The sequence below is a fragment of the Drosophila nasuta genome, chromosome 2R, assembly GCF_023558535.2.
Source record: "Drosophila nasuta strain 15112-1781.00 chromosome 2R, ASM2355853v1, whole genome shotgun sequence".
Lineage (NCBI taxonomy): Eukaryota > Metazoa > Arthropoda > Insecta > Diptera > Drosophilidae > Drosophila > Drosophila nasuta.
Genome location: NC_083456.1, coordinates 15,273,558 through 15,298,769, shown reverse-complemented (window position 1 = coordinate 15,298,769; position 25,212 = coordinate 15,273,558). Strand labels below are relative to the sequence as shown.

At 39.4% G+C, this 25,212-nt stretch overlaps 1 protein-coding gene across 5 annotated transcripts in view; it reads right to left on the bottom strand.

The window, feature by feature from the left end:
- The window catches only part of LOC132784121 (sex determination protein fruitless), a 111,372-nt gene extending 87,211 nt beyond the window's left edge, over positions 1 to 24,161 (bottom strand). For 3 of the 5 annotated variants that reach the window (XM_060789535.1, XM_060789533.1, XM_060789534.1), the window contains exon 1: positions 23,904 to 24,154. In XM_060789535.1, the coding sequence (XP_060645518.1) occupies positions 23,904 to 24,139 (236 nt within the window). In that variant the 5' untranslated portion in view covers positions 24,140 to 24,154. Of the gene's footprint in view, positions 1 to 21,930; positions 22,498 to 23,903 lie in introns of those variants that run through there. The other 2 variants (XM_060789525.1, XM_060789532.1) reach the window with 2 other exon arrangements.
- Positions 24,162 to 25,212: the final 1,051 nt, after the last annotated feature.

Below are 25,212 nucleotides of genomic sequence, written 5' to 3'. Positions count from 1 at the left end.
GCTCGAGCTTGTACAAATATTTTGATCTTTATATTTTTATAATATAATTCACATTTTGTAGATGGCGAAATTTGCATTCAGTGTTATGACTGTGGTGCAGCAGATGAATTTAGCTGAACGCTTTAAATAAGCAAGGATATCTAATTAATAATTAATATGTTTTTTTTTTTTAATTTTATTCTAAAAATGAGTATAAAATTTGTAATTAATTTGAAATCATGTAATAAACTAATAAAGTTTGCTATAAAAAATATTCGGAGAATTGCCATTTGAATAAATCAATTTCTGTTGCTATTCCCAATTTACCATAGCCCAAGAATCCCTAATTACATATTTGGATTATTTAACCTTATTCCAAAAATCAATATAAAATATGTAATGATTTAATAAGCATTTAGTAGACTAAATGTTCGTAAATTTAATTGTGATGTTAATTTCTTACTATCCAATGTTGTAATTAACCCTTTGAATAAATCAATTTATGTTGCTATTCCCAATTTACCATAGCCCAAGAATCCCTAATTACATATTTGGATTATTTAACCTTATTCCAAAAATCAATATAAAATATGTAATGATTTAATAAGCATTTAGTAGACTAAATGTTCGTAAATTTAATTGTGATGTTAATTTCTCACTATCCAATATTGCAATTAACCCTTTGAATAAAGCAATTTCTGTTGCTATTCCCAAATTACCATTTTGCAGAGTGCAGGCTTAATGGTTATTGACTAAAACAGCCTAAGAAAAACATCTGGACGAGTCACATGATTAGCAAAATTCACTGCCAATTTTCTTTTGTATATAAACCGAAGACATTATTTCATGTCTCAGCAGTTCCAAGTGTGATGTTTCACTTATTCAAACTAGCTTATACAGCGCCTCTCTCTCAGCGCGTTAATTCGAAGGAGAGCTACGCATCTTTGTACTACGCCATGAGATTTGTGGGATGTGTTCCATTCAACGAGGAAAGCAATCGAATTGTGCATCTATTTCGAATGTGCTGGGCTTACGTATTTCCTGGGATTTATTTGCCAGCGGGATTATTCTTCAGTCTTGTCTTTGACTTACATCGATTGACACCGGCAGACTTCCTTGGCGTTCTTCAAATATCCGTCAACATAATCGGAGGAGCTGTTAAAGTCTTTGGGGCTTTTAATTTATTCACGTATTTACAAGAGACGGAATCCATTCTCGATAAACTGGATCAACGTTTGGAGAGTGATTTTTATTGCCTCAAGATTCACAAAGCGGTCGCTCAATGCAACGCCATTTTCTTAATTTATGGAATATGTTATAGTGTTTACACAATATTTATGCTATTGAGTGGTGTGATCATGAGTAAGCCTCCTTGGTTAGTTTACAATCCCTTCTTCGATTGGCGTGAGAGCTTCGGTCTCCTTTGTGCTCAGATAATATTTGAGTATTATCTCATGTTTTTCATGGCAACTTTGCTTCTTATTGTCGATGTATTTCCCGTCATTTGTGTCATTATATTTCGGAGTCACGTCGATGTGCTTAAATGTCATATTCGCACCTTACGCTCCGATCTACTGAAAACCGAAGCTGAGAACTACAAGGAACTTGTCGCTTGCATCCTGGATCACAAATCGATTTTACTGTAAGTTTATCTAAATTTTTTGGACATTAATTGTATTTTTAATTAATATTTTTCACAGTTGCTCTAACGCTGTGCGTTCGGTCATATCGCGTTCAATTTTTATACAATTTCTGCTAATTGGCATTGTGTTGGGAGTGACTCTGATAAACGTCTTTTACTTCAGTAGTTTATTTCGTGGCATCTCGCTGATGATATTTGTGGCAGCTATCTTAATGCAGACATTTCCGTTCTGTTATCTGTGCGATTTGCTTGTAGCTGATTGTAATGATCTGCCCCATTTATTATTTCAATCGAATTGGATCGATGCTGAACCCAAATATAAGACAACACTTAGGTTTTTCATGTTCCATCTGCAGCAGCCAATTATGTTTATTGCCGGGGACGTATTTCCCGTCTCAGTAAGCAGTAATATAAAGGTGAGTTGATAAATAACACAATTAAAAAATTTATAGTAATATACTCAAATTTGCAGGTTGCCAAATTTGCTGCTAGTGTGATGGCCATAGTGCAGCGAATGAATCTGACCGATAGGTTTAAATAAGAACTACTATATGATTGCATACATCAACCTAGATTTTTTTTTTAAATAGTCAAAAATCGTTATAGAAAAATAAAATGCTTGAGCACACAATGTCAGATTGGGAATTGTAATTTGAAAGGAGCTATTTTCATTGGTTTTTATTATGTTTTAAATGCAAGTTGATCATAAATAAGTTAGCCCAAATAAGTTCCAAGGTAATTAGGCATCTGTTCAGTTCACACATGCAAATAAATTGGTGGCTGACAATTTAGTATAAAAGCTTTCTGAACACGAGATGGTTAGAAGAGTATATTCGCAAGTTTTCGCAATGCAGGAAATATTTCGATTAATATATCCAGCTCCGTTGACAGTTAAAGTACATTCTAGCGAGTGTTGCTTGTATTTGTATCGCGTTATGAAATTCGCTGGCTGGTTGCCCCCAGAAGAAGGAATACCACGATATGCTTACATGTGTTGCTCAGGCCTGGCAATTGTGGTGTCAATAATTTATCTGCCAATTGGATCTGATTTGAGTCTGATTATCGACTTTCAATATTTGACACCTGGTGAATTTCTTGGAGTGCTACAACTGGGTCTCAATATGGTGGCAACGTTGCTGAAGGCGCCCATGGCTCTGAGTTCTATGTCGAGTTTTCGTAAAACAGAATTAGAAATTGATAAACTGGACGAGAGTTTGCAGAATGACAACGATATAAGGAAAATTCACAAAGCTGTGGCATTAGCGAATTACACTTTCTTGGCTTACGCTGTGCTTTACTCGTCCTACATGGTTGTGATGGCCTTGATCATAGTGACTAGTGAAAGACCTGCTTTTTTGATATACAATCCATTCTTCAATTGGCGCGAAAGCAAACGTTTGTTTTGGATGCATTCAATTTTGGAATACATCGATGTGTCAGTTATTGTGATATATGCTCTTATTTTGGATAGTTACACTTTAGTATTCATGATTATATTTCGAGCTCACGTTTCTATTTTAAAGGATCATGTTCACGATTTGCGAACTAATCCGCAAAGGACTGAAATTGAGAATTATGAAGAACTTGTCAGCTGCATCTTGAATCACAAGTCGATTATCAAGTGAGTAAAAACATAATATTAAAAAATACTATTTTCTGATTTATATTTTCCATTTTCTTTTCGACAGTTGCTGTGATTTAATGCGTCCAATTATTTCGCATACAATTTTTATACAATTTCAACTAGTTGGTGTTTTGCTGGGCTTCACTATGATCAATCTTTGGTATTTCTCGGATATATTCACCGGCATCACATCTTTTTTATATATCGCTGCCTTATTATTGGAAACTTTTCCTTTTTGTTACCTTTGCGATTCGCTCGCAGAGGATTGCATTGATTTGTCCAATTTATTGGGACATTCACATTGGATCGATGCCAAGCCCAGGTACAAAACGGCACTTCGTATTTTTATGCATCACGTGCAACAGCCAATAATGTTTATTGCTGGCGGAATTTTTCCCATTTCAGTGAAAAGCAACATTAAAGTAAGAAGACGTTTTTATAATATCATGCTAACAAGTAGCTGCATTCTTAAATAATATCGTTTTTAGGTGGCCAAACTTGCATTCAGCGTCATGACAGTAGTAAGACAACTGAATCTGGCTGAGCGATTTAATGCGGTGCAGAAAAATATATAGTCCATTGACAAATGCTTGAAATAAAATTTATATTTAATTTGCGTTTAAATTAAGAATACTAAAATGCAATAAATGCATACTTCATACGAAATTATGGCTAATAAAAAAGTAGAATTACAAATCAAACGTGGATATAAATAAAAATGTGCACAAAAAATGTATCCTCGATTTAACTAAAGTATAGGAGAAATAATGGCGGCGAAGATTTATAATCCATATAGTAAATTTGAATCTTAGTTTCACCTTCTAGCTCAACCTAGGTTTGTACCAAGACAATACAATTTTCATTTAAATTTTGCAATATTTCTTCTAATAAAACATAGTTTCAATGAGATTATGTTATTGAGACTTGACATCTGGGATTGGGTAATAGCAACATAGACTAGTTTCATTTAAGTGAATATATGAATTTGATGAGTAAATTCAATAAATTTCCAATCATAATTTATTTAATGATTTTAAATGTTAGACAACTATTTTTCCACTATTTCTATGTATAGTTGTGATGATTATTTTTGTCTTTAAGAACCGATTTTATTTACACTCAATGAAAGCAAATCCTACAAATGACAACAGTTGAATGATATTTGATACTAACTTTTCACGCCTTTGCTAATAACAGGGCAGAATTGTGTTTCAAAGGCGTGAAGGTCGCTTTCATCGCCACCTGACTGAATCACACTGTTTTCCTGCCACTGCTGGCAATATAAAAGCCTAGTGCAAATGCTTTGATATCAATAGTAATATTTGAACTATCCAGAATGTTCAGAGGAACGCATACAGCGCCACTTTCAGTTCGTGCGCGTTCTAGAGAATGTTGTGCCTATTTGTACCGGATTATGAAGTTCTACGGCTGGATATTGCCGCATCCAGATACAAATCGATGTGTTAACTTAATATGGGCACTGTTTATATTCGGTGTAACATTGGCTTATTTGCCAATTGGTTTCTTTTTGAGTCTTGTTCTGAACTTTAAGAGTTTTACAGCTGGCGCTTTTCTAGGAGTCCTACAAATCTCTGCAAACACAGTTGGAGCTATGATCAAGAGCATCATTGGATTATTCTGCCTGCAGAGGCTGCATCAAACAGAATCGGTGCTGGACAAACTCGATGATCGTTTGCAGAACGATAGCGATCGACACAAGGTGCACAAGGCTGTGGCCAAATGCAACTACATTGTGCTGCTCTATAGCATACTTTATCTAGGATATACGGCATCGGTGTTTGTGGCAGGTGTATTGACTGGTCAACCGCCGTGGATGGTTTACTTTCCCCTCTTTGATTGGCAGAATGGTGTGGGTCTCTTTTGGTTGCACTCAATCATTGAATACTTTCTGCTCTCTGCCGCTGTGATGGAGGCACTTGTGTGGGACGTTTATGCTATTGTATTTATAACAATTTTTCGCGCTCACATTGACATACTAAAGGATCACATTCGCAACCTGCGCACCGATCCAAACAAAACTGAAGCTGAAAACTACGAAGAGTTGGTTGTTTGTATCATAGATCACAAGTACATATTGAAGTAAGTTAGCTGAATATTTAAAGTTTTTATAATATTTCAACTTTTATCTAGTGCATGTGACTTGATGCGTCCTGTTATGTCTCGCACAATATTTGTGCAATTTCTGCTGATTGGCATTGTGCTGGGAATTATTTTAATCAACGTTTTGTACTTCTCGAACATATTTCGAGCCATTTCATCGATTGTCTTCTTCACTGGTGTCATGTTGGAGACTTTTCCTTTCTGCTACTTTTGTGATTCGCTGGTCGATGACTGCGAGGAATTATCCAATATCTTATGTCAGTCAAACTGGGTCGATGCTGAACCCAAATACAAGTTAACTTTGAGGATATTTATGCAGAATTTGCAACAACCAATTATATTCATCGCAGGGGGCATTATTCCTATCTCAGTTAACAGCAATATTAATGTGAGTACAATTCTAGTCTAAATTTATGCTGCATTCTAACATACAACTTACAATTTGCAGGTGGCCAAGTTTGCCTTCAGTGTTATGACCATTGTGCAAAACTTAAATCTGGCTGATCGTTTTACATAACTTATTGAAAATTTATAACTTTTTCGTATTTGCACTTTAGTACTTTGTTCAATTCACTCAAGTAGCAAATTAAAGAAAGTTACATTGTGACTTTGAAAAGAGAATTTTCTTAGAGCAAACACAAAGCTGTCCCTGAATCGTGTAACTATCAATACTCCAGCAACTTGGTAAAAGAAACTCAACTTGAAGCATCAACTTTAGAATCAGCTTTTCAGCATCATCAACGACAACGCGGCATCGCGTCATGGGCGCTCTTTAAGCGGCATTAATGTCGTCACGTTTATCAAATTGCAGCTTACAAAGCTGCAACGCGTCGAGGGTGGCACAGCTTAGTATAACGGAATTACAGGCTGGCCAAGTTATTACTTAACTTCGACTGCCGACGACATTTGAGCAGTCGCCAAGAGCAGCATCAAAAGAAGCTATTAAAGTGAGTATTACATGAAACGAACTCGAGGCGAATTTAATAAACAGCAAATTTGAGCATAATAGCTCAAGCTTGTAATCAGCATATTTGTCATCGTGTAGTAATCGAAATGAATTGACGTACTTCAAATTTTATTACCATTTTCTTCAACATAAATTCAACTAAAATTATTGCAGTCAGCTTTTCGTTAAAGCAAAACTTGCACCGACTGCTGCCACACCCAAACTTCAAGTTGCAAGCAACTTACTTGGTCAAGGTCAACTAAGAAACAGAGTCCAAAAACCTGCCTAGTTTTTGTGGGTGGTGCCCGCTCAAAGTGCTGCCAGAGACATTTTTGGCCAACACCTGAAGAGTGGCAGCATCAAATGCTTAATGGAAATGCAACGTCGAGAGCTTCTCGCTGACTACCAAATGGCAAATGGCAAATAGAAAATAGAAAATTTAATTGCCAAGCGTCGGCAACATTGTGACCGTTATACAAGAAGAATAACAACAACAAAAGCGATGGCAATGCCGGTTCATTTGACAAGAATCAGCGACAACAAAATAGAGCACAAACGTGGCTAATTGCAAATTGTTGCAATTTAAATTGCAGCAAAAGAACAGTAAGCGACGGCTGGCAACTGGTCAGCCGTCCAACTGCGATGGCCACATGGGCCATAAAAATGCTGTTAAGGCCTAAAAGCGATTGTTGCAACAACAACAACAACACGAACAGCCAAGAACGACAACAAGATGCTGTGCTGTACCTATTGAATAGCTATTGACGCTGTTGTGGGCCTAGTCCTGGCAGCACAATCGTTAAAAGGCATCGTTAAAGGGGCAGCGCATCGTAAAAATTTGCGCATTAATAAACATTATGCAAGTTGTGGCAGACAGACAGACAGACAGACAGTCATGCAGACAGAGAAGCAGACAGCAAATGAGGCGACACGTTCGATGGCAATCTACTTCAGCTATGCTTGACCTCCCCTGTGGTGTGTGAATTTTATGTAATAAGCAGACTTCAAGATCGGAGCACAGTTATGGTATAACGAATAGTAGTGGCTCTCTTGCGGCAGTTAACGACGCGTTTATTGATACCTGCAACACAGCTGTCTGTGGCAGTGGCAGTGGCTGTTGCAACTGTGGCAGCGGCTTCGGCGTTTTATACTGCCTTTATCTCCGTTATCAATACGCTTAGAAATACATGTTTTACGATCATGTAATTAATTGGGCAGCGTAACTAATATTGGCAACAAAGTCGCTTTCTTACTGCTCCTTGCGTTTATGGTCGCATTAAGCGTCGCCAAATTTATGGACAAGGAAGTGTTCTGCATATTGAATTGCTATTCATCTGGGAATATAGTTAAGCCTACTATTATTTTTTCCAGTTGCAAATAGTTTAGTTTGAACTTATAAAGTGATGAGGATATAATATAATAGCTTTCAACTTAATTTATGCGATATTTACGACCGCTACTTGAATCTCTGATCATTAATCTGTGATGTAAAAAAAGTTTATAAAGCGTAGCGTATAGAGATTATAGATTGCAGTTAAGATATGCGGATTAATTTCAAACATTTTCTAAGGCACAAACAATTTTTGCACGCTTCGATCCCGTCGCAAAACCCAACCAAGTAAAGCTTCCAAGCTAACTACAACCTCATCCCTAACCCCATACCGATGTCAATGCCAATCCCAGCTTTGGCATCCTAAGCAGTGCATACGATACATTTCCCAGGCAATTGTTAAGGTTGAGTAGAGGCAATGAAAAAACTGCATCATCGCATTTCCCATGGCCGGCCATTTATGGCAGTGAATGCCAGACTGAATGCCGATCTGTGAGTCGGCCTTTTCTAACTGTCCCTCTGACAAAATGCCGCAAACTGCAAGTGTAACTGACAGTCGATGGCCCAATGGCCAGGCCGAAAAGAGAAAAAGAGCAATAAAGAGAGTCCAGCGAAACTAGTTGCAATTGGAATGGAGGGAGAGAAGAAATAATAGAATACAACTCCACTCGGACAGAGACTCGTATGTGAAGCAATACGTAGAAAAAATAAATCAAATTTTCTCATCAATCTCATCGAACATGAAAATGCACTTTCAAAACGCATTAAATAAACCATAACGGCACGCATGTGCAGCACAGCACTCGCTGCTAAGACAGGGCGATCGTTGAGAGTGGAGAGTCGAAGTAGAAGTCGAAGTCGAGAGAAGGCCGAGGCCGCGTAAATCTTTCACTTTGCAGCAAAATGCAGCACAGCTAACTGAGGCTAACTGGAAAACTAGCGGCAACAAATAACGTAAACGATAAATGCGCATGCGCAAGTGCACAACAACTGCAGCAGCAGCAAACGGGCAGCAACTTGCGACGTGCAACTTGCAACAGGCAGCTGGCCAAGTTGAGAGACGCTGCATTTGCCATGGCTCCAACCATATTTGGCATTGGCTTTGCCAACTGCCCAAACTTAAACCCAAACCCAGACACGTTGCGGCTGCGCTGACAAATTGCTGTATTCGCCTCCTGCTGCTGTTGCTTGGTTGCTGTTGCCTGTTGGTTGCTGGTGTTGTTGTCGCCAGCATCGGCAATGAATGCAGGTCCTCCGGCAAGCATGGCGCACAAATTTGGTAGCACGCCGTGCGGCGGCAGTCAAAAGCGTCTAATAATTCATAACACAGCCATTGCCATCGCCATCGCCATCGACGTTGCAACTGCAACTGCAACTGCTGTTGCCAAAATTGGTAAAGCCGCTTGATAAGCCGCCGTCGCACAGTTTGCCGCGCGCTTCGCGTAATAAATCTAAGCAATTTGTTGCACGCTAATCGCGCCATCGAGCAGCGGATGAGCGCAAGAGCTTTCAATTGAAAGTAAGTATCTGCAGCATATTGGGTTGCAGGTGCACTTCCCAAAACAAAATACAAAATACAAAACAAAAAGAAAAACACAACAACGATGCGGTAGCAAAGTGGGTCAATTGCATCAGTGTGTGGTAATTATTAGCTAAATGCTGTGAGTATTTTTCAAAACTTTATGATCGACAACATATAACCAATTAGATTTATTGCAAGCACTAAACTTCCCTAAAGAGAATCGTTGGCTGCCAATTGGGCGTGGTCATAAACATAATATAAAGCATGGCAAGTGCTTTACAACTCTCGATCTATGCTACTTCCTTCAGTGGGGCTAATAATAACAATAATTTAAGCAGTAAATGAAATTAACATGCATTACAAGCAGCCAGGCCAGGCCAAATGGTCAATAACGGCAAAAACCTGCCATTGATCCTTGGGGCGTCCCATTGGGCACAACAGCAATTGCAATTGCAAGTCGCCAAGTGTTCTCAGTTCTCAGTTCTCCCTGCGCATGTCTGACTGCTTAACTAACTGCCTGATTGAGTTGGCCCGCATCGCATCGCATCGTATTGCATCGCAGCGAACCGAACCGGACTGGACCGGACGGGATGGCATCAATGAAAACTCTCAGAGAGATACATGCAGCATGCAGCAGGCTGCATGTTCCTCATGCTGCATGCTGCGGAATAACGGTACCATGCCAGCTAGACCCATCGATAGTTCCCCTTGCTGGCTGCCTGGCTGCCTGACTGCCCATCGGCTCTTATCTAATGGTGCACGCATCGCATTTGCCGCCTCAATGACCAGCTGACTGACCATCTAGCTCCATTCGACAGGGATGCCTCCTCCTGTCTCTAGTCTATCTCTTTTCTTTCTCTCTGGCTGGGCGCCATGGCGTATGCATTTTTTATGTAAATTGATTTTTTCTTCAACATTTCGCTGTGTGTTTGCGCAAAAGTTGATTGTCATTAGTTATGATGGATGATGCTTGAAATTATTTAAATATATTCAATTAATACAAACAAATGCCAAAACTGACACAACATAAACAACACAACAGTAATCTGCCTTGCACAACATTTTTAATTTATTTCAAAAATCATTTCTTTTGTTTACGATTTTAGCAGCTTAATTGCAATATCCATAGCAAAGTAAATTTTCTTGTTTTTGGTTAAGCATACGCCATGTTGCACACTTGAATATGAATTTTCTGTCATGGGACAGCAAATGTGACGACTGCCAATCAAATTCAGACATTTTCATTATCGCTCCCAGCATATGAACTGTTTGCATTCGCCTCCTACCAAAAGTTAATAAAAATAATTGCCTGATTGCAAGAAGACAAGACAATAAATGTGTAACGAGAGCAGAGCAAACTGATAGAGACAGACAACGACAAAGACAAAGGCTGGCGAAGGAAACATGAAAAGCGTGAAGCAGCAGCAGGCGAAGCAGACAATCAATAGCATCGAAGAGGAAGCCAATTTGAAGGCAAGCCAAAAGACAAAAGTGGCAACAGGTAACGGCAATTACCAATTGTATTCTTGGCCCTTGCCAAGATTTCACCAGCTTTTTGAAGTACAAGTAAAGCGCAATAAAATGGAAATGCAAGCATTAAGCGGTAAGACACTATGAATATGATTTACATGCAGCGTTAAGTTGGCAAAAAGGAACGACAGCAAGTGGCAAGTTGCGAGCAGCAGCGGCAGCAAGTGGCAACGGGAGCAACAACTGGCAACTGGTAACAGCAATTGCATTTGCCGTTGTTCGTGCAACGTTTGCCACCTGTTCCTGGTTTTCTAGTCTTAGTTTGCCGTTATTGTTGCTTGTTTAGCCTTGCCTTCATATCGTTAGCTAATTTTATTGTTACAATAACTGTTGTTGTTGCTGCTGCTGCCGCTGCAAGCAAAAACGGAATTGCTGCTGCTGCTGCAGTTGCAGTTGCTGTTGCTGTTGATGCTGCCTATCTTTCGTGTATCTTACGACCGGCCTTGCTTATATCAATTCTATTAAGCACAACAGCCTGCTGCTCCCCAAGCTCTGTGTGGCGCTTTCCTTCTCTCGCTCGTTTTTGCAATCCTCCACTCTCCTTTCAGCATGTGACTAATCATGCAGAGCCAATCATGCCACAAGTTTATTTATTTTCACATTGCATTTGCAAAAAACTGGGTAATCCACTTGAAAATTCCTCGATTTTTCTTTCCCTGCTGCTGCTGCCGTTGTTGTTATTGTTGTTGTTGCTGCTGCTGCTGCTGTTATTGTTACTCCCTGTTATCGGGCAACTATCAACACTGCTTGTACTCGTTATTGTTCCCTGTTATGTTTCTAGTTTCTTGTGGTTCGAGCTCAGCCTCAGCCTCAGCTCTCTGGTTTGTGTGCCCGTTGTTCAATTTTATAAAGTGAGTTATCTGCTGGGCTGTCGCATGGCATTGGCAACAGCATCGGAGCAGATACATATATTTCTTTCTTTCTTTACTTCTTATTCTTATTTTTCCTCTATTGCACTTGTTGAGAGTCGTGTGTGGCTTTACCGCAAGCAGTCACTGTTTCACGTTGTCACTTCGCTGTCCGTTATGTGTCCTTGAAAGAGTTAACTGTAATTGATTGCTGATGGATACACAACCCCGGCAAAAATTATTTAATTAGAGTTCATGAAGAGTTAATAGTCTGGCGCAAAATAAATTGCAATTGCATGTAGTAAAGCTAAATAATTGTAGTGTGAAAAAGCCCTAAGGGCATTTTCACTCTTTGCATGGCATTTTCCATTTTGTAAGCTGTCGTCCTGCATCAGAAGCAGCAGCAACAGCAAAAGGAGTCGTAGATGTAGACAGTTACACGAAAACATTTATTACTTGGAAACGTTGACAGCTGCGAGGTGAGAAATATCATAAATAAAAATCATGCGACTTGCATTGTTACAAAAGAAAAGTTGTTTACAACACGAATAATTGATGAGTTGTGAGCTCAAAGAATGACTGCTGAAATGTTGATTGCTAGCTGAAATAATTGAGTACAAAAGCAACAGCATGTAATTCATTATTCAGTATTGAACTTGTAAATATGGAAATTATTTTATTTGAATTATTTAAAATACTTTTTTAATAATTTATGCTGTAAACTAAATTCCATTGGCAACCCAATCAGTACTTGGATTAAAATATAATAAATACAAATTTGTAAATTAGTTTTCCTATGTTTTTAGTGAATGAATTTACGATCTCAATCGATGTGCAAGAGATCTGAGGCAATCTGCAAATTGGCCAAATAAATCCCGCTCACATTTCAGTGGAGCTGTCAATGTGGCATTGGCTTAAGTTGACCAGAAACAGTTACGATGAGCAGGGGCAGATGCCAATGTCGCTGCCACTTGCTGTGAATGTGGCAAATGCAGAATGCACCATGCCACATGCAGCATCTAGCCATGCAGCCAGCGTAATTGATAAAGACCGACAAATCCGTTGATGGCAATGTTAATACTTCGAGGTATGTGCTCAAAAGCTGGCCAGCTCGATGCCATCGACTGGCCAAGGTTTGGGCTAGATACGATTGAAGGGGGAATGGAGGGAAGGTGGCACTCGACCAGGGGGTAGGCTCAATGTCGATGCGAAACGATCTTGTTGATGGCAGGAAGACAAAGACCTAAGATTGCCAGCTAATGCTAGGCACAAAGCAGGAGGAGTTGGTGACGCGTGCAGAACCAGTTGCAAGTTGCAAGTCGTTGCTTCATGCAACAACAACATTGTTGTTGCTGTTGTTGCTTGGTCTTGTTACCTGCCGTTGTTATCAAGTAACGTTCGATTTTTATAATGATTATCGCCATTACGAACTGCAGTTGTTGTTGCTGTTGCAATTGTTGCATTGTTGCTGTTGTCGCGAAACTGCTGGCAGCTACTGTCGTAGCATACATACACACAATAGGCAGCCAGCAATGCAATCAGTTGCCAGTTGGCTAGTTGCAGGTTGCCTCTTGTTGCAATTAGGTTGGGCGTGGGGCGCAGCAACTCTGGTGTGCATAAATTGCGTTAGGATAATGATCGCGCTTTGGCACAGTAAATTCGAATTCACAACGGACGCTATGCCAGAGTACAGTTCGAAGCCTCCCAGATCGAAGATGTTTGTGGCTGCAGCTGTTGCCAATGCCAATGCTGATGCTGATGCTGTTTGCCTCTTAACTGGTTCGGCAACAAATTTGACGCGCGCTGCTACAAATGAGCATAGATACAAAGAGTCAAAGCCAGAGCGAGAGCAAGAGAGATACTCGCAGCTGTAGTATATAAAATGATGGAATGAAAGCCAAAGCAGAAAGCTGAAGGAAAACCAGTGGAAGGCCAACAAGCATCAAGCACCGTTTTGGCCACGCATGCTGGGGCGCCATTTAAATTGAGATTTATTGCAGGCAGCAAGTTGCTCCTGTTGTTGCTGTTGCCGCCGATGTTGTTGATGCTGCAGGTGCAACGGCAGTCAGCATCTAACAACGGTTTTGTATTTTCAAAGCGAAGACAAAACTGTAAAAGAAAAAAAAACACGCGCTGCCAAAGCTTGTCTTTGACCTGAGCATGAGAACGGGGAGAATGGGGGCATGTAGCGCATGTAGCATGTGGCATGTGCCACCTGTTATACTATATAACAATCAACAAATCGCGATACCGCTCGCTCGCTCTCTCACTGCGCATCCCATCCAATCATAATGAAGTTATTAGTCGAATTAGTTTTGTAGACTTAGCCACTATTGAGCGTTATTTATTTTATATTCCACCAAAAATTGTCGTAGTAAATTGTTCTTAAAGATGTCACCTCTAATTGAACAACTTAATTATTTCCGCATAGCGAAGACTTCAGCGAATTATCTAGCATAGATAGGTTTTAATCGAAGCTGGCTTAAAGGATTTCTGCATGATTATTTTTCATGACTTTATTGAGAAGAAGGTGCGCATACTCTGCTTCTATGATCGTTGTCTCTAATTACAATTGACACTGATTTGCCGTAGAGTCAGCACGGAAATGCAACGGGGCGTTAAGTAGCCAGAGGCATCTTTTAAGTTTACGTTTTTCTGTTTTCTTCGCAATGTGGCAAAACATAATTTCTGCATGTCACTCAGACAGCTTGGCGTTGGAAATGGAGATGGTTGTCAATGCTGCAGATAATCCTGCTCATCATCTGCCGCATCTTCTTGTGGCTTGTGGATCAGCAACAACACGAATGCAATTTTTGAAAAATCACTAAAACCGGTTTACTGAAAAGTTAGCTACGGATGGAGAGCTGAAGCGATGGATGGATCTAGAGACTGACTGGCCAACTGACTGGCACCGGCACCTGTTGATTTTTATCCTGACCGTTTGGCTGCCTCTCCATTTGATTGTCTGCCGTTGATTGCCGCTGATGGTTGCAGCTGTATTGCAAGTTGTATTCTGTTCTGTGTGTTGTGTTGTTTGTTGACGTCTGTTTGGAAGATTAAGTTGCTGGATGGCAGCGTTTACATGTTGGCTGGCAACTTTTGATGTTTTAATTGATTTTTCCCGGGTGTCGAATTTGCTGTCGTCCATATCACAACACAGCATCGGCAACCGGTCGACAGAGGAAGCCAGCAACAGCAAATGTGGCACAAAAACGTGCCGCATCAATCGCTCGCCCACCGCCTTAACAAGGTCAATGGGTTAATACAGCACGCTGCCCAGAAAAGAACAAAATAAACGCCCACAACTAAACGGATTAGGAGCAGCAGCAGCAGAAGCAGAAACAGGCCGGATGGATTACAATAATTGCATGCTTTGTAGGCAATCCAATCCGCAAGTGCAACTGTAAAGTGCCACCGTTTGTGGGGCTGGCGGGCAGGCCAACTCAGGTTAAGACGGACGATTGACAGGCGAGTTGGAGCTGCCACTCAGCCCCCAGACGGCCAACAACAACGTTGGCGATAGCGATGGCGACGTTGGCGCATGTTGGTCATCAAATGTCTAAGCTAAACATTTAGATTAGAGGCAATAAGAAGACGACGAAAACGAAGAAGTTTGCCGAGTCTTCCGTCAGGAATGCATTTTTTATAGAGCAGACAGCTTTAGAACAATCGACGAAACTGTAGCTGTAGCTGCTGCTGCAAAGTCGGAGGCTAATCTAAATTGTTGCATGCAACAATTGCACAAACAGATAGGCAACAGATACAAGTGTCCGGTCCGATACCGAGAGAGCAGGTAATTTCATTCAGCTAATTGCGAAAAGTGCTCCTGTAATTCTCTGCAACGGTGCCACAGACAAGTGAAAGACAAGCGCGCACGTGCAGCGGGGGCTGCAACGGCAACAGCAACAACAACAACTGCAACTCCAACGACGACTTGTAGCATGCTCCCTATAGCCGGGTAAGTGACACCTACAGAGCGGGGCACAACACAAGCGAGACAGCGGGCTGGCAATTTTGTGTTGCCAGGCCCCACAAATAATAGCTTCATTGGCTCGCTTATTGCCCCCACACTACCACATACACACACACACACATACACATACATACACTTAAGCAGGGTCCAATGACAGTGCCAAAATGGGCAAACGGCGTTCATGTCACGGCAATTGTGGAATCTGCTCTGAAATTTGCATTGTCTTGCATCTCAGAAATAAGCCGAAATCGTCGTCTGGATCGCTTGGATCGCCTGGATTGCCTGGTAGCGATGTCACTTTACTGACCAAAAATGGTCGGCAATGCTTGACATTATTGTAACTGAGTTCGCCTAATGGCGCCGGACAGGCATTTAAATGTCCATCAATTTATCAATTAACTTTAAATATAACTATTAATTGTGAGCTCTTGGTCTGGGAATTTTACTCACACTTTTATACGAAAATTGCAATTGTATTTAGTACTCTACTACTCTACGATTTTATGGCCACGACGATTCGTCATTCACTAAACACACCACAAGCAAATCAGCAAACGGCTCATAATTTCGCTTTTGAGCCAAACGAAATGCAAACTGACAATTTCCACTCACTGCATTGAGCACAATTTATGGCCTGCGCACATGGCGACAAAACGGAGGACCAGGTAAACAGGTAACTGTGACAGCCAGCTGAAGGTTAAGCCCACTGCGTTTTGAGCATACCAAGTGTAAAGAGAAGAAAGCAAAGGAAGACAACGCGAAATGTTAAAAATTACTAAATCCGCTTATTGAAGTGTGGGTTGCATTAAAACATTGTGTTGCGAAAGGTATTTACGTTTTCTTGTTAAAGTTGTCAAATTAGCACTAAATAAATCAAAGAGTATCAAAATATGTAAATATATAAATGAATACTCTACTATGTAGTCGAAATATATTGATGATCAATAAAATAATTAGCAACATTACATAAATTTGAAAATTTACCGAATGTTCCACTAGTCGCAAATGCCTTCATACCCTCACTTTTCTTGACTGCTTTGCATTGCACATTCTGGCACAGTAGTTCAGTCGAAGTGACACAAGTTAATTAGATTAAATTACAAATATGAATAGCCGCTACTTATATTGTTACATGTCCACTGAGCCCTTTTGCTCTTTCTTACTTGTACTTGCGGCTCTTGCTCTCTTTTTCTGCTGTCAATGTCAGCGAAACCCAGATTTCGTTGCATACTTTTAGGCATTCGTGGTTTAAGTTTTGTTGCGCTCAAGAGTAGGCAAACGTATGAAATAAATGTTAGGCAATATTTGCACGCTGGCCGCATTAATTAAAAGCAAAATAAAGCCAAGTCATGCACTTAGGAATTCAATAAGTTGCATTAGGCTGAGCAAAAACTGAAAGGCTAACAAAACAGGGCGACAACAGAGGAAAAAATAAATAAAAAGTTCCACACCTTGAAGCAGTTTCAAGTTGCGGCCTGCATAGGAAAAGTTTCACTTTTTGCTTTTCCCCACATACACAACTTGGAAATCTCAAACGCCCACGCACAAATTGACGCCCCACGCTTGCCCACTTACGCACCGAGCTAGGCTTTCAGCCATGGCTTTTACTGTGACTCCTGCTGCTTAAGTGTTACGCACATGATTATGTGTGTGTGTGCTGTTGGGTTGTGCCATTTCATAAAACATACACGCACCGCACAGTAGTTGTTCAACATTCGTTACGAGGTGCTGGGAATTGGGGAGATTGAGCTGGCGACTCGACTCGACTCGACTCGTTGAGGTGTAGGTGTAGGTGGCTCTTGGAGTCGTGATGCGTGCACTGAAGCAGCCAACAGTTACGAGTACTCAACTAGGCAATGGTATGCAATATTTTTAATGAAATATGCAACACTCAGACGTAGCAGCTCCTCTGCCCACGACAATAGGGTCAGGGGCTATGTCTGTCTGCTTAACTCTGCCATAACTTTTAGTCTCTTTCTCACTCTCGTAAAAGGTGGATGGATGTGAGTGTGTAAAGCACAATCGGAGTATTTGTAATAATGCTTTTGTCATAGGTATCTAGCTGTTCTCTGTGTCTGCCAATTTAATAACCCAAACGCAAATTACATTCTAGAGTTCGCATAACCCATGCACTTTAATGCTAAGTGACCCAAATTGTTTGGCAAAAGAGAGCAATACGTATGAGCATTTGCCCGGTCTCCTTAATTGTTACATGCCGCACACGGTACGTATGCGTAATATGGGTGCGATTGTGTGTGCTGGCGACTGGGCGCAAATTATAATTGCCAGCAGCAACTCAAGTGCAAAGTCTTTAAATTGCCCCCGGGCCTTGTATAATAATACTCGTAAATAATGTAATTAAATTACCAGTGCAATCACAATAGCCAAGGCCTCTGTGTGATCGGCAAAATGGGCTTAATAATCAGCCGTTTTCCATTTAATTAAACAATTGCAATAAGCAAGCAAACACCTTGTTATGAGGGATGTGCTTATGTACATAACATAAGCATATTCCAAGGTGCATATTTCACAGCAGCAGCATAAATTAAATCAGCACATTAAATTAAGCAAGTTGTATTTATTTTTGGGTTCGAGTCTGCACTTGGATACAATCACGACCAAGCAATTCCACAGACATTTGCCACAAATAACTTGTAATCAACAGTAAATCAAGAGCCCAGTCGCTTCATCAACTGCAGGTGAGAATATTACGTGAATGTGGCAAAGACGGAAGGTACTAAGACTTAGAACCATCGTCTTACTGTGTGCCACACGATAGTTGCCCTGTCACTCAATTTGGCCATGTGATAACTTGCAGAGTGTTGCGCGAGCTCAAAAATAAACACAGACAGACAGAAGAAGAGTTGATAATAATATATTATATATATATATAGTATATGTGCACATATTTAAAATTATGATTTGTGCCATTGGCCACACTCGACAGCATTTGCTCGACTTGTCTTCTGGCTGCTGTTGTCCTTTGTCCTGGGGATCAGCATTCCCATCACATCGTAAAGCCAGGCGAGACCAATGTGTAAAATGCTTGCTGCCAGCATTTGACAAAAGTTAATTATAAAAAGCATTTCGTTTTCAGTCATTCAGTCAGTCTGTTTTGTCGTAAGCTTCACTTTAAGGCTTTTGTGAATTATTAAAACTGGCAGACCGAAACTTAAATAAATTTTGCCAATTAGTCAAGCATTTCAATGAATTGCCAACTTTTTATTTGTCCAAGCACTTTCCACACTTCCATTTGGCATATTGATTTCACCTTTGTTTAAAAGGCAACCTTTTATTTTTCTCCCCTGTTTGTTTTTTTCACAAATTTAATTCGATTTTGTGCTAATGTATATAAATGTTTGTGCAAATGTAATTTAAATTTATGAGAATGCATGTTGTCAAGAGTCAGAGATATTTGCATGATTACTTCGAAATATACGTGTGCATATATTTTAAATTGGAATTTGCACAGATATTTATTTGGTTTGCAAAAGGAAACAGTCTATTAAATCATTATTCTCATATTCAAAATAATTATGTGCATATTTTATGAGAGACTTTGCCGAGATTTGTTGTGTAACAGAATGGTCAACTTAGTTCAGTTGGCTAATAAAAAGATGAACTTCCTTTGCTGACAAAAATGGCTACTAATTTATTTTTTTTTTTGGATTGTTGCGCAGAATTACGTAGCCTCTTAATAGCATATGCTTCATTAAGAAGTCAGAAAAACAGAGCTTCAATGATGTTGAAATTATTGTAGCTATAAGAAATCTCTTCTTGGTGGCGCCAAGCAGCAAGTAAATATTCCGAACCGGAAATGCCTTAAGCACCAGCTATGTCAGCTCTACAAAATGGCGCATTATGGCAATATAAAAAGTTAAGCTAAACAGCTTATGCTTAGCACAAGCTCTGGGTTTTTAAGCAAAAATTTGTGTGCGGACAGTTTTTGTGTGTTCAATGGAATTGCTGCAGTAATGAAAAATGCAGATGCTTGTCTCTACTAGTATTTATTATTATTTTCGTTTTTTGCTTATTCTTGGTTGTTTTATTTGCCAATGCTATTCCATACTGGGAAGTGATTTATTGACTTGTCTTGGCCGCAGGTGCAAATGCTTCCTATTTGTGGTTGCTTCCGCAATTACTTTTGACACTTGCAACAGATGCCAATAGCTTTTACTGTCCACATCCGGCAACTGCATGCCATACATAATTTCCTATGAACTTGGCTATGTGTCTTGTGTTGTTGTGTTGTGTTGTGTACAGTTTTTAATTACAGGTTTCAGCTAGCCGTAACCATGGGCAATTCCTTTCAAATACGCACAACTTGCTGAGTGAGGCCACTTAGACTGTTGGCAGCCAACAATGGGCCCCAAGGAGGCGGAAGGAAAACGGACGGAAGGCGTGCAAACAAATAGCGACATCACTTTGCCTATTCCCACAAACGTTCTACATGTAAGCGAGTGTGCGTGCGTATATGTGTATGTGTGTGTGTGTGTATTGGTGTCAGTGCGTGCTTCCTGGCAACCCCAACAAGAACGCCTCAACGCCACAGTCTGAGTCTCGGCATCGGCATCAGCATCAGCAACAGCAGCATCGGCATTGGCTTCACCATCGGCATTAGCATCGGTCTCAGCCGTGGCCCCAGCCTTTTGTGTTTATCCTGCTCCAGTTCCACAGTCTGCTGCATTCATTAGACTAAGCCAAGTGGCATTCACTCGTGCTCAGAGTTCGCAAGCTGCACAGAATTAAATTCCATTAACAGTCGCTGCCTCAGCCTCACTCACTCAGTCTCGCTCTCAGCAACAGCCTCTGCTTCGGCCTCAACTTCAGCTACAGTCTCAGACGGCCTCTGAAATTGCAGCTGCCTAATGGTGTTACATGACTTGAAGGCATCAAGCCATTATTATTATTATTCGTCTGAGCGATATGGCTTGAATTGCATTGCGCTATTGGGCTGAAAATATGGCCTAACGGAGCTAAGCATTTTACAAATGGTCTTCTTAGCCAAGCTTAGGCCAACACAAATAATACGAATGTGCTGCTGGGCAATTGGCTCAACTACCACAATCACAATCACATTCGTAATCAAACTCACAAGCACTTTGACAAATTGCAAATTGATAAACATCCGGCAAGTCTTTGCGGGTATTAAAACCTTTCAGTATTGACACCAAACATTGATACCGAGTGTCAGCTTTGATGGCCAACATATGTATAAGCACAATGGGTATTATCGTAGGATTTACCAATTGGCATGTCAAATTGAAGCTAAAATAAATAACAACAAATGCCGCTCGAACATTGCTATTTGACACTTACATGTGTTACCTAACTACAAAAGAGTTGGAATTTTTATGATCACACTCAGTCGGAAATGCATGACCAATGGCTGACTGCCTTTCATGCAGCACGAAAGGCTTATGGCACACGGTATTGCATGCGCCTTTTATAAATATAATATATCGTTATCCCAAACTCTTTAAGATTCTGAATGACGACCATATTTATATGCACTTCTTTAGGTTGAGTTTTGATATGTTTAAATACAAAATCGATTTGTTAATCAAAATAATTCTTAATTCAAAAATATCTTTACTATAATTTGTATAAGAGTTCCCAATTCATTATAAAATTCAAGTTGAAGCTGTGTGTGGAAGAGAGTATAAAATAAATATATATTCCTTTAAATATAAAAATGTTGGCGTGTTTTGCCGCACTTCGTTAACGGGTATTAGAGCTCTTGTAAAGACATTTCCGTTAGATTTTATTACAGATGACGGCGATCAAAGCTCGCACGATTGCGTAAATCACACAAAGCTCAGTTTTATCGCAAAATTATATTACACTTTGCATGACCTTAGCGAAAACTGGCTCAATATTTTTTGTTGGTAAATTTCAGGGCGTTCTTTAAGGATATTGGTTGCATGTCTACAAAAAGGGCTTTGTAACATAACTAAAGTACAAGTTAATACTATTATTGTGTTGCATGTGGGTAAAGAAATTTAAGTGAATTAATTATGTAGTATGTATAACACGGCTGGCAAAGTATTGCATGTTACTTCACCATAGGGCTTAAGAGGCTCACAATTGTTGGTTTTAATTTTGGCATGCGCAAAATGCATCTCTACGAGTTTAAGTATGTTGATTTTAATTCCTAAAATCTAACTAATCCGCTACACAGATTGCTTATGGTTCGAGCAAGTTGAAGTACAGAAGTAATATCACCCTTTTTGCAAAGGGTCTTCACATGCACAGCGCGTTCCTTTCACAGCGCTTTCTCATCTGGGCTCGAATGCCGCCCGAATGCAGTTCTATATAGTTTGGTTGCTACTACATTTGTCACTACGATGGCTAGACACGTGGTGAAGGGGGATGTTGGTTGGTTACAGTTAAATGTAAATGGCTCTTGACTTACCGCGCTCGTTGACAGGTTTTGGGTGCATGTTGATTGTTGTTAGGTTAAGGTTTGATTACATTGTATGAGAGAGAAGTGGAAAAAAACTTTTCAAATCTTTTGACTACGGCATATAAATTAATTTTTTTTTTGTTTTTTTCTTTAACTATGAAGTTGGGTTTAAATGTTGATTGATGATTTGTCACCGGCTTCACGCTCTTTGCTGGTTATGTTGATTGAAGACGGTTGCTCCATTCCTTGGATATTCTCACAGTGTGCTTGATGCGGGCTCCTTAGCTTATTAACTCTACATTTATGTCACTAGAAAAGTGTTTGCTTTACAATGTGGCTTAGTCCTTAAACTTACGTCTACATACTTGTTACAGTTTCTCTTGGCATGCCAATTTGGGGTATTTATATTATACATTTTGTACTCTTGGCTTAAAATTTTCCATTTTACAATGTGCTCATTAGGTGCATGTTTATGCCTAGGATATAGGATGTCTACTAGTCGATTAGGCATAAACGAATGTCGCTTAAAAATACTACAAATTAATTTGCACTACCAAAATTTAAAAGTTCTCTAGTATACTGTTAATATTTGCTACAACTACTTTGCTAATATATATTTATAATACTATTTAATTTAGTTGATATATTGTATATTTAGTGGGCTGCGTATTAATTATTGTTTAGTATATTGCTTTCAAAGAACTACTTAGGCTGCTTACGAAAATTCTTCAATTTCAAGAGGCTATTCGTGTACGTATACTTTGAGTTAACATTAGTATTGTATTATTTAGTTAATGTTGTTGAATATAACTTGATTAGGCATTAGGAATTTAGAATATATATTTGGATTATCATAAATAGTTAACTACTTTTTCTACTGTTCTTAGTAAATGCATATGCTCTATGTAGTATAATACTGTTAGTAATACTGCGCAGTATGGGAACCACTGTGGACCCTCAAATTTAGCTGTTCTCTAGTACGTATATAATATGGTAATATTTATGTTATGTATTTATCTAAGCCTAGATGTGTGGTAGTGTCGGTATATAGTTTATTATCTAATATTAGAATGTTAGCTTTATTGTTTAATATTTGGTATACTTTTGGCATATCTTTTTTACTACTTTAGAATACTCTGATTCGGGGCAAAGTTTAGCAGTCTAGATTACATTGAATTTCATTTATTTAACTCTATTTATGATTCAATGGAAAAATTATTTTTCAATTCTGTAACTCTAATTATATTTCATTAGTAATTTAAATATTTGATTAGATATTGTGTATATAACGAATTAATCATTTGTTGATTATGCTTTACTTATAAATAGAAAATCTCTGCTTCAACGGTACAAGTGCGTATATGTTTTCGTTGAACTGCTCTGCAATAGCTTAATATCTAGTTATATTTGTAATGCTATAATAATTATTAAGAACTCTCTAAAAATTCTACTGGAAATGGTGTTATGTCTTACAGATTATCGTATACACATTGCCAGCTTAGTGAGCTATGTACCTATACTCTTAGATCTAACATTAGGACTTATTTTGAATAGCGTAGCAAACACTTTTATATTTGACTTTTATTTGATAAGTTATCTCTCTCTCTTTTATTTTTCTCACTCTCTCATTGATGATGGGATCAGGGTCCATTTTGTAAGTTTAAGTTGAACAAAAGCATGACTCTAGTAGATAACTTTGTTTGGCCGTAACTATCTAAGGGCATTTACTTTACTTTAACTCGCATCGAATCGCTCTAATAAATTCGATTGATAGACAATAAAAAAAGAGGGGAACTCAAACTTTTGTATTTTTGTTTGGCGCGCGCGCTCAGTTTGTTGATTGAAGACTTAGCATAGAAGAAGAAGTAGTGTTGATGTGTTGCTGATGATATGCATTTCAATTCGTATTCGTATTCGTATTGGATTCAATTCTGTGCTTGTCTAGCGCTACTCCGCCTTTTGCACATTCGACTCTGGCTTACCTCGGCGATGTTGGCGGCAGCGGTAGCGATAACGGCGGCGGTGGCAGCGGCGGGGGCGGTGCACGCACATCCGTCTCAATGTGCCGCTTATGCGGAGTCTGCAGATCGAGTGCCGCATACCCCACATGAGCATGGGCACCCACGCCCAAGGGCGAGGTACGTGGACGCAATGTGGTTGGAGGTCCGCGGAAAAGTGCGTAAGGATTGCCAAAATAATCCTGTGACGTGGCCATCATATCGATATCAATAAACGATGCGCTGTAATGATAAGAATGGAAATTAAATTAATAAATTGATTACTCAATCAACAGCGAGTAATTCACAAATAAAATTCTAAAATTTTCTTAGTGCAACCCATCGTCTTCTCTGGTCTCCGCCCTCAATCATAAAGATATAGCAATTAAAATTTCAACATTTTTTAAATGCTGTCATGTCAATAGAACATTTTTATGGCCAGCTATTCAAAATTGACTAAACGTTGGCAGCTCATATATTTGTCCTGTACATGTCCTTTCACCGTTGCTCTGCGCTCTGTGCGATATGCGCTGTGTCCATTCATGTTTTTTAATTTAATAGTCATGTAAATATGCGCGGCACGCGACTGCATTTAATTCTGTTGTGAAATGAAATTATTGTAACATGTTCAGTTGATTGATACCCTGAACATGGATATAGCTCCATGTCGTACAAGCCATAATTGACAGCCTACAGTCTGTTGATAGACTGTTAGTCGAGCAGCCAACCGAATAGTCCGGCAAACGACACGACATGCCACCACTGGATTGCTCTGTGCTTGTAATTAAGTGCCCTGTCCGCTTGTCGTTTTAAGTGCCCACCAATTCCCTCTCCATCGAGTGTGTGTGGGTATGTGACTGTGTATAACGAGGCGACGATGATTGCGCGTATTTCAGGCAATAAAGACAATGACAATTATAGGCAAATAAACGAGGAAAGGGCTTCGAGAGTAAATAGATTTGCAAAAGATTTGAGAGATAAATGAAACAACAGTCGCAAAGTAACTGTTAATTGTTTAATGAAATGTATGAAATAAATAAGTACTTAACTTTTCGTATTTGCTGATTTAACATTTAACTTTATCAACAGAAAACATAAACACGGATTTCTAAACATTGTTGAGATGTTTCATTTATTATTCGCTAATCTTTATTCAAATACTCAACACTTAAGCTAAGTTAGCATTACTCAACACTTAATCGTTGTAATCGTTATGTATTACAAAACACTAAATAGAAGTATCGATAGCTTAAAGAATCGATAATAAAGCGCTATTGTTTGTGATCGAAGCAAG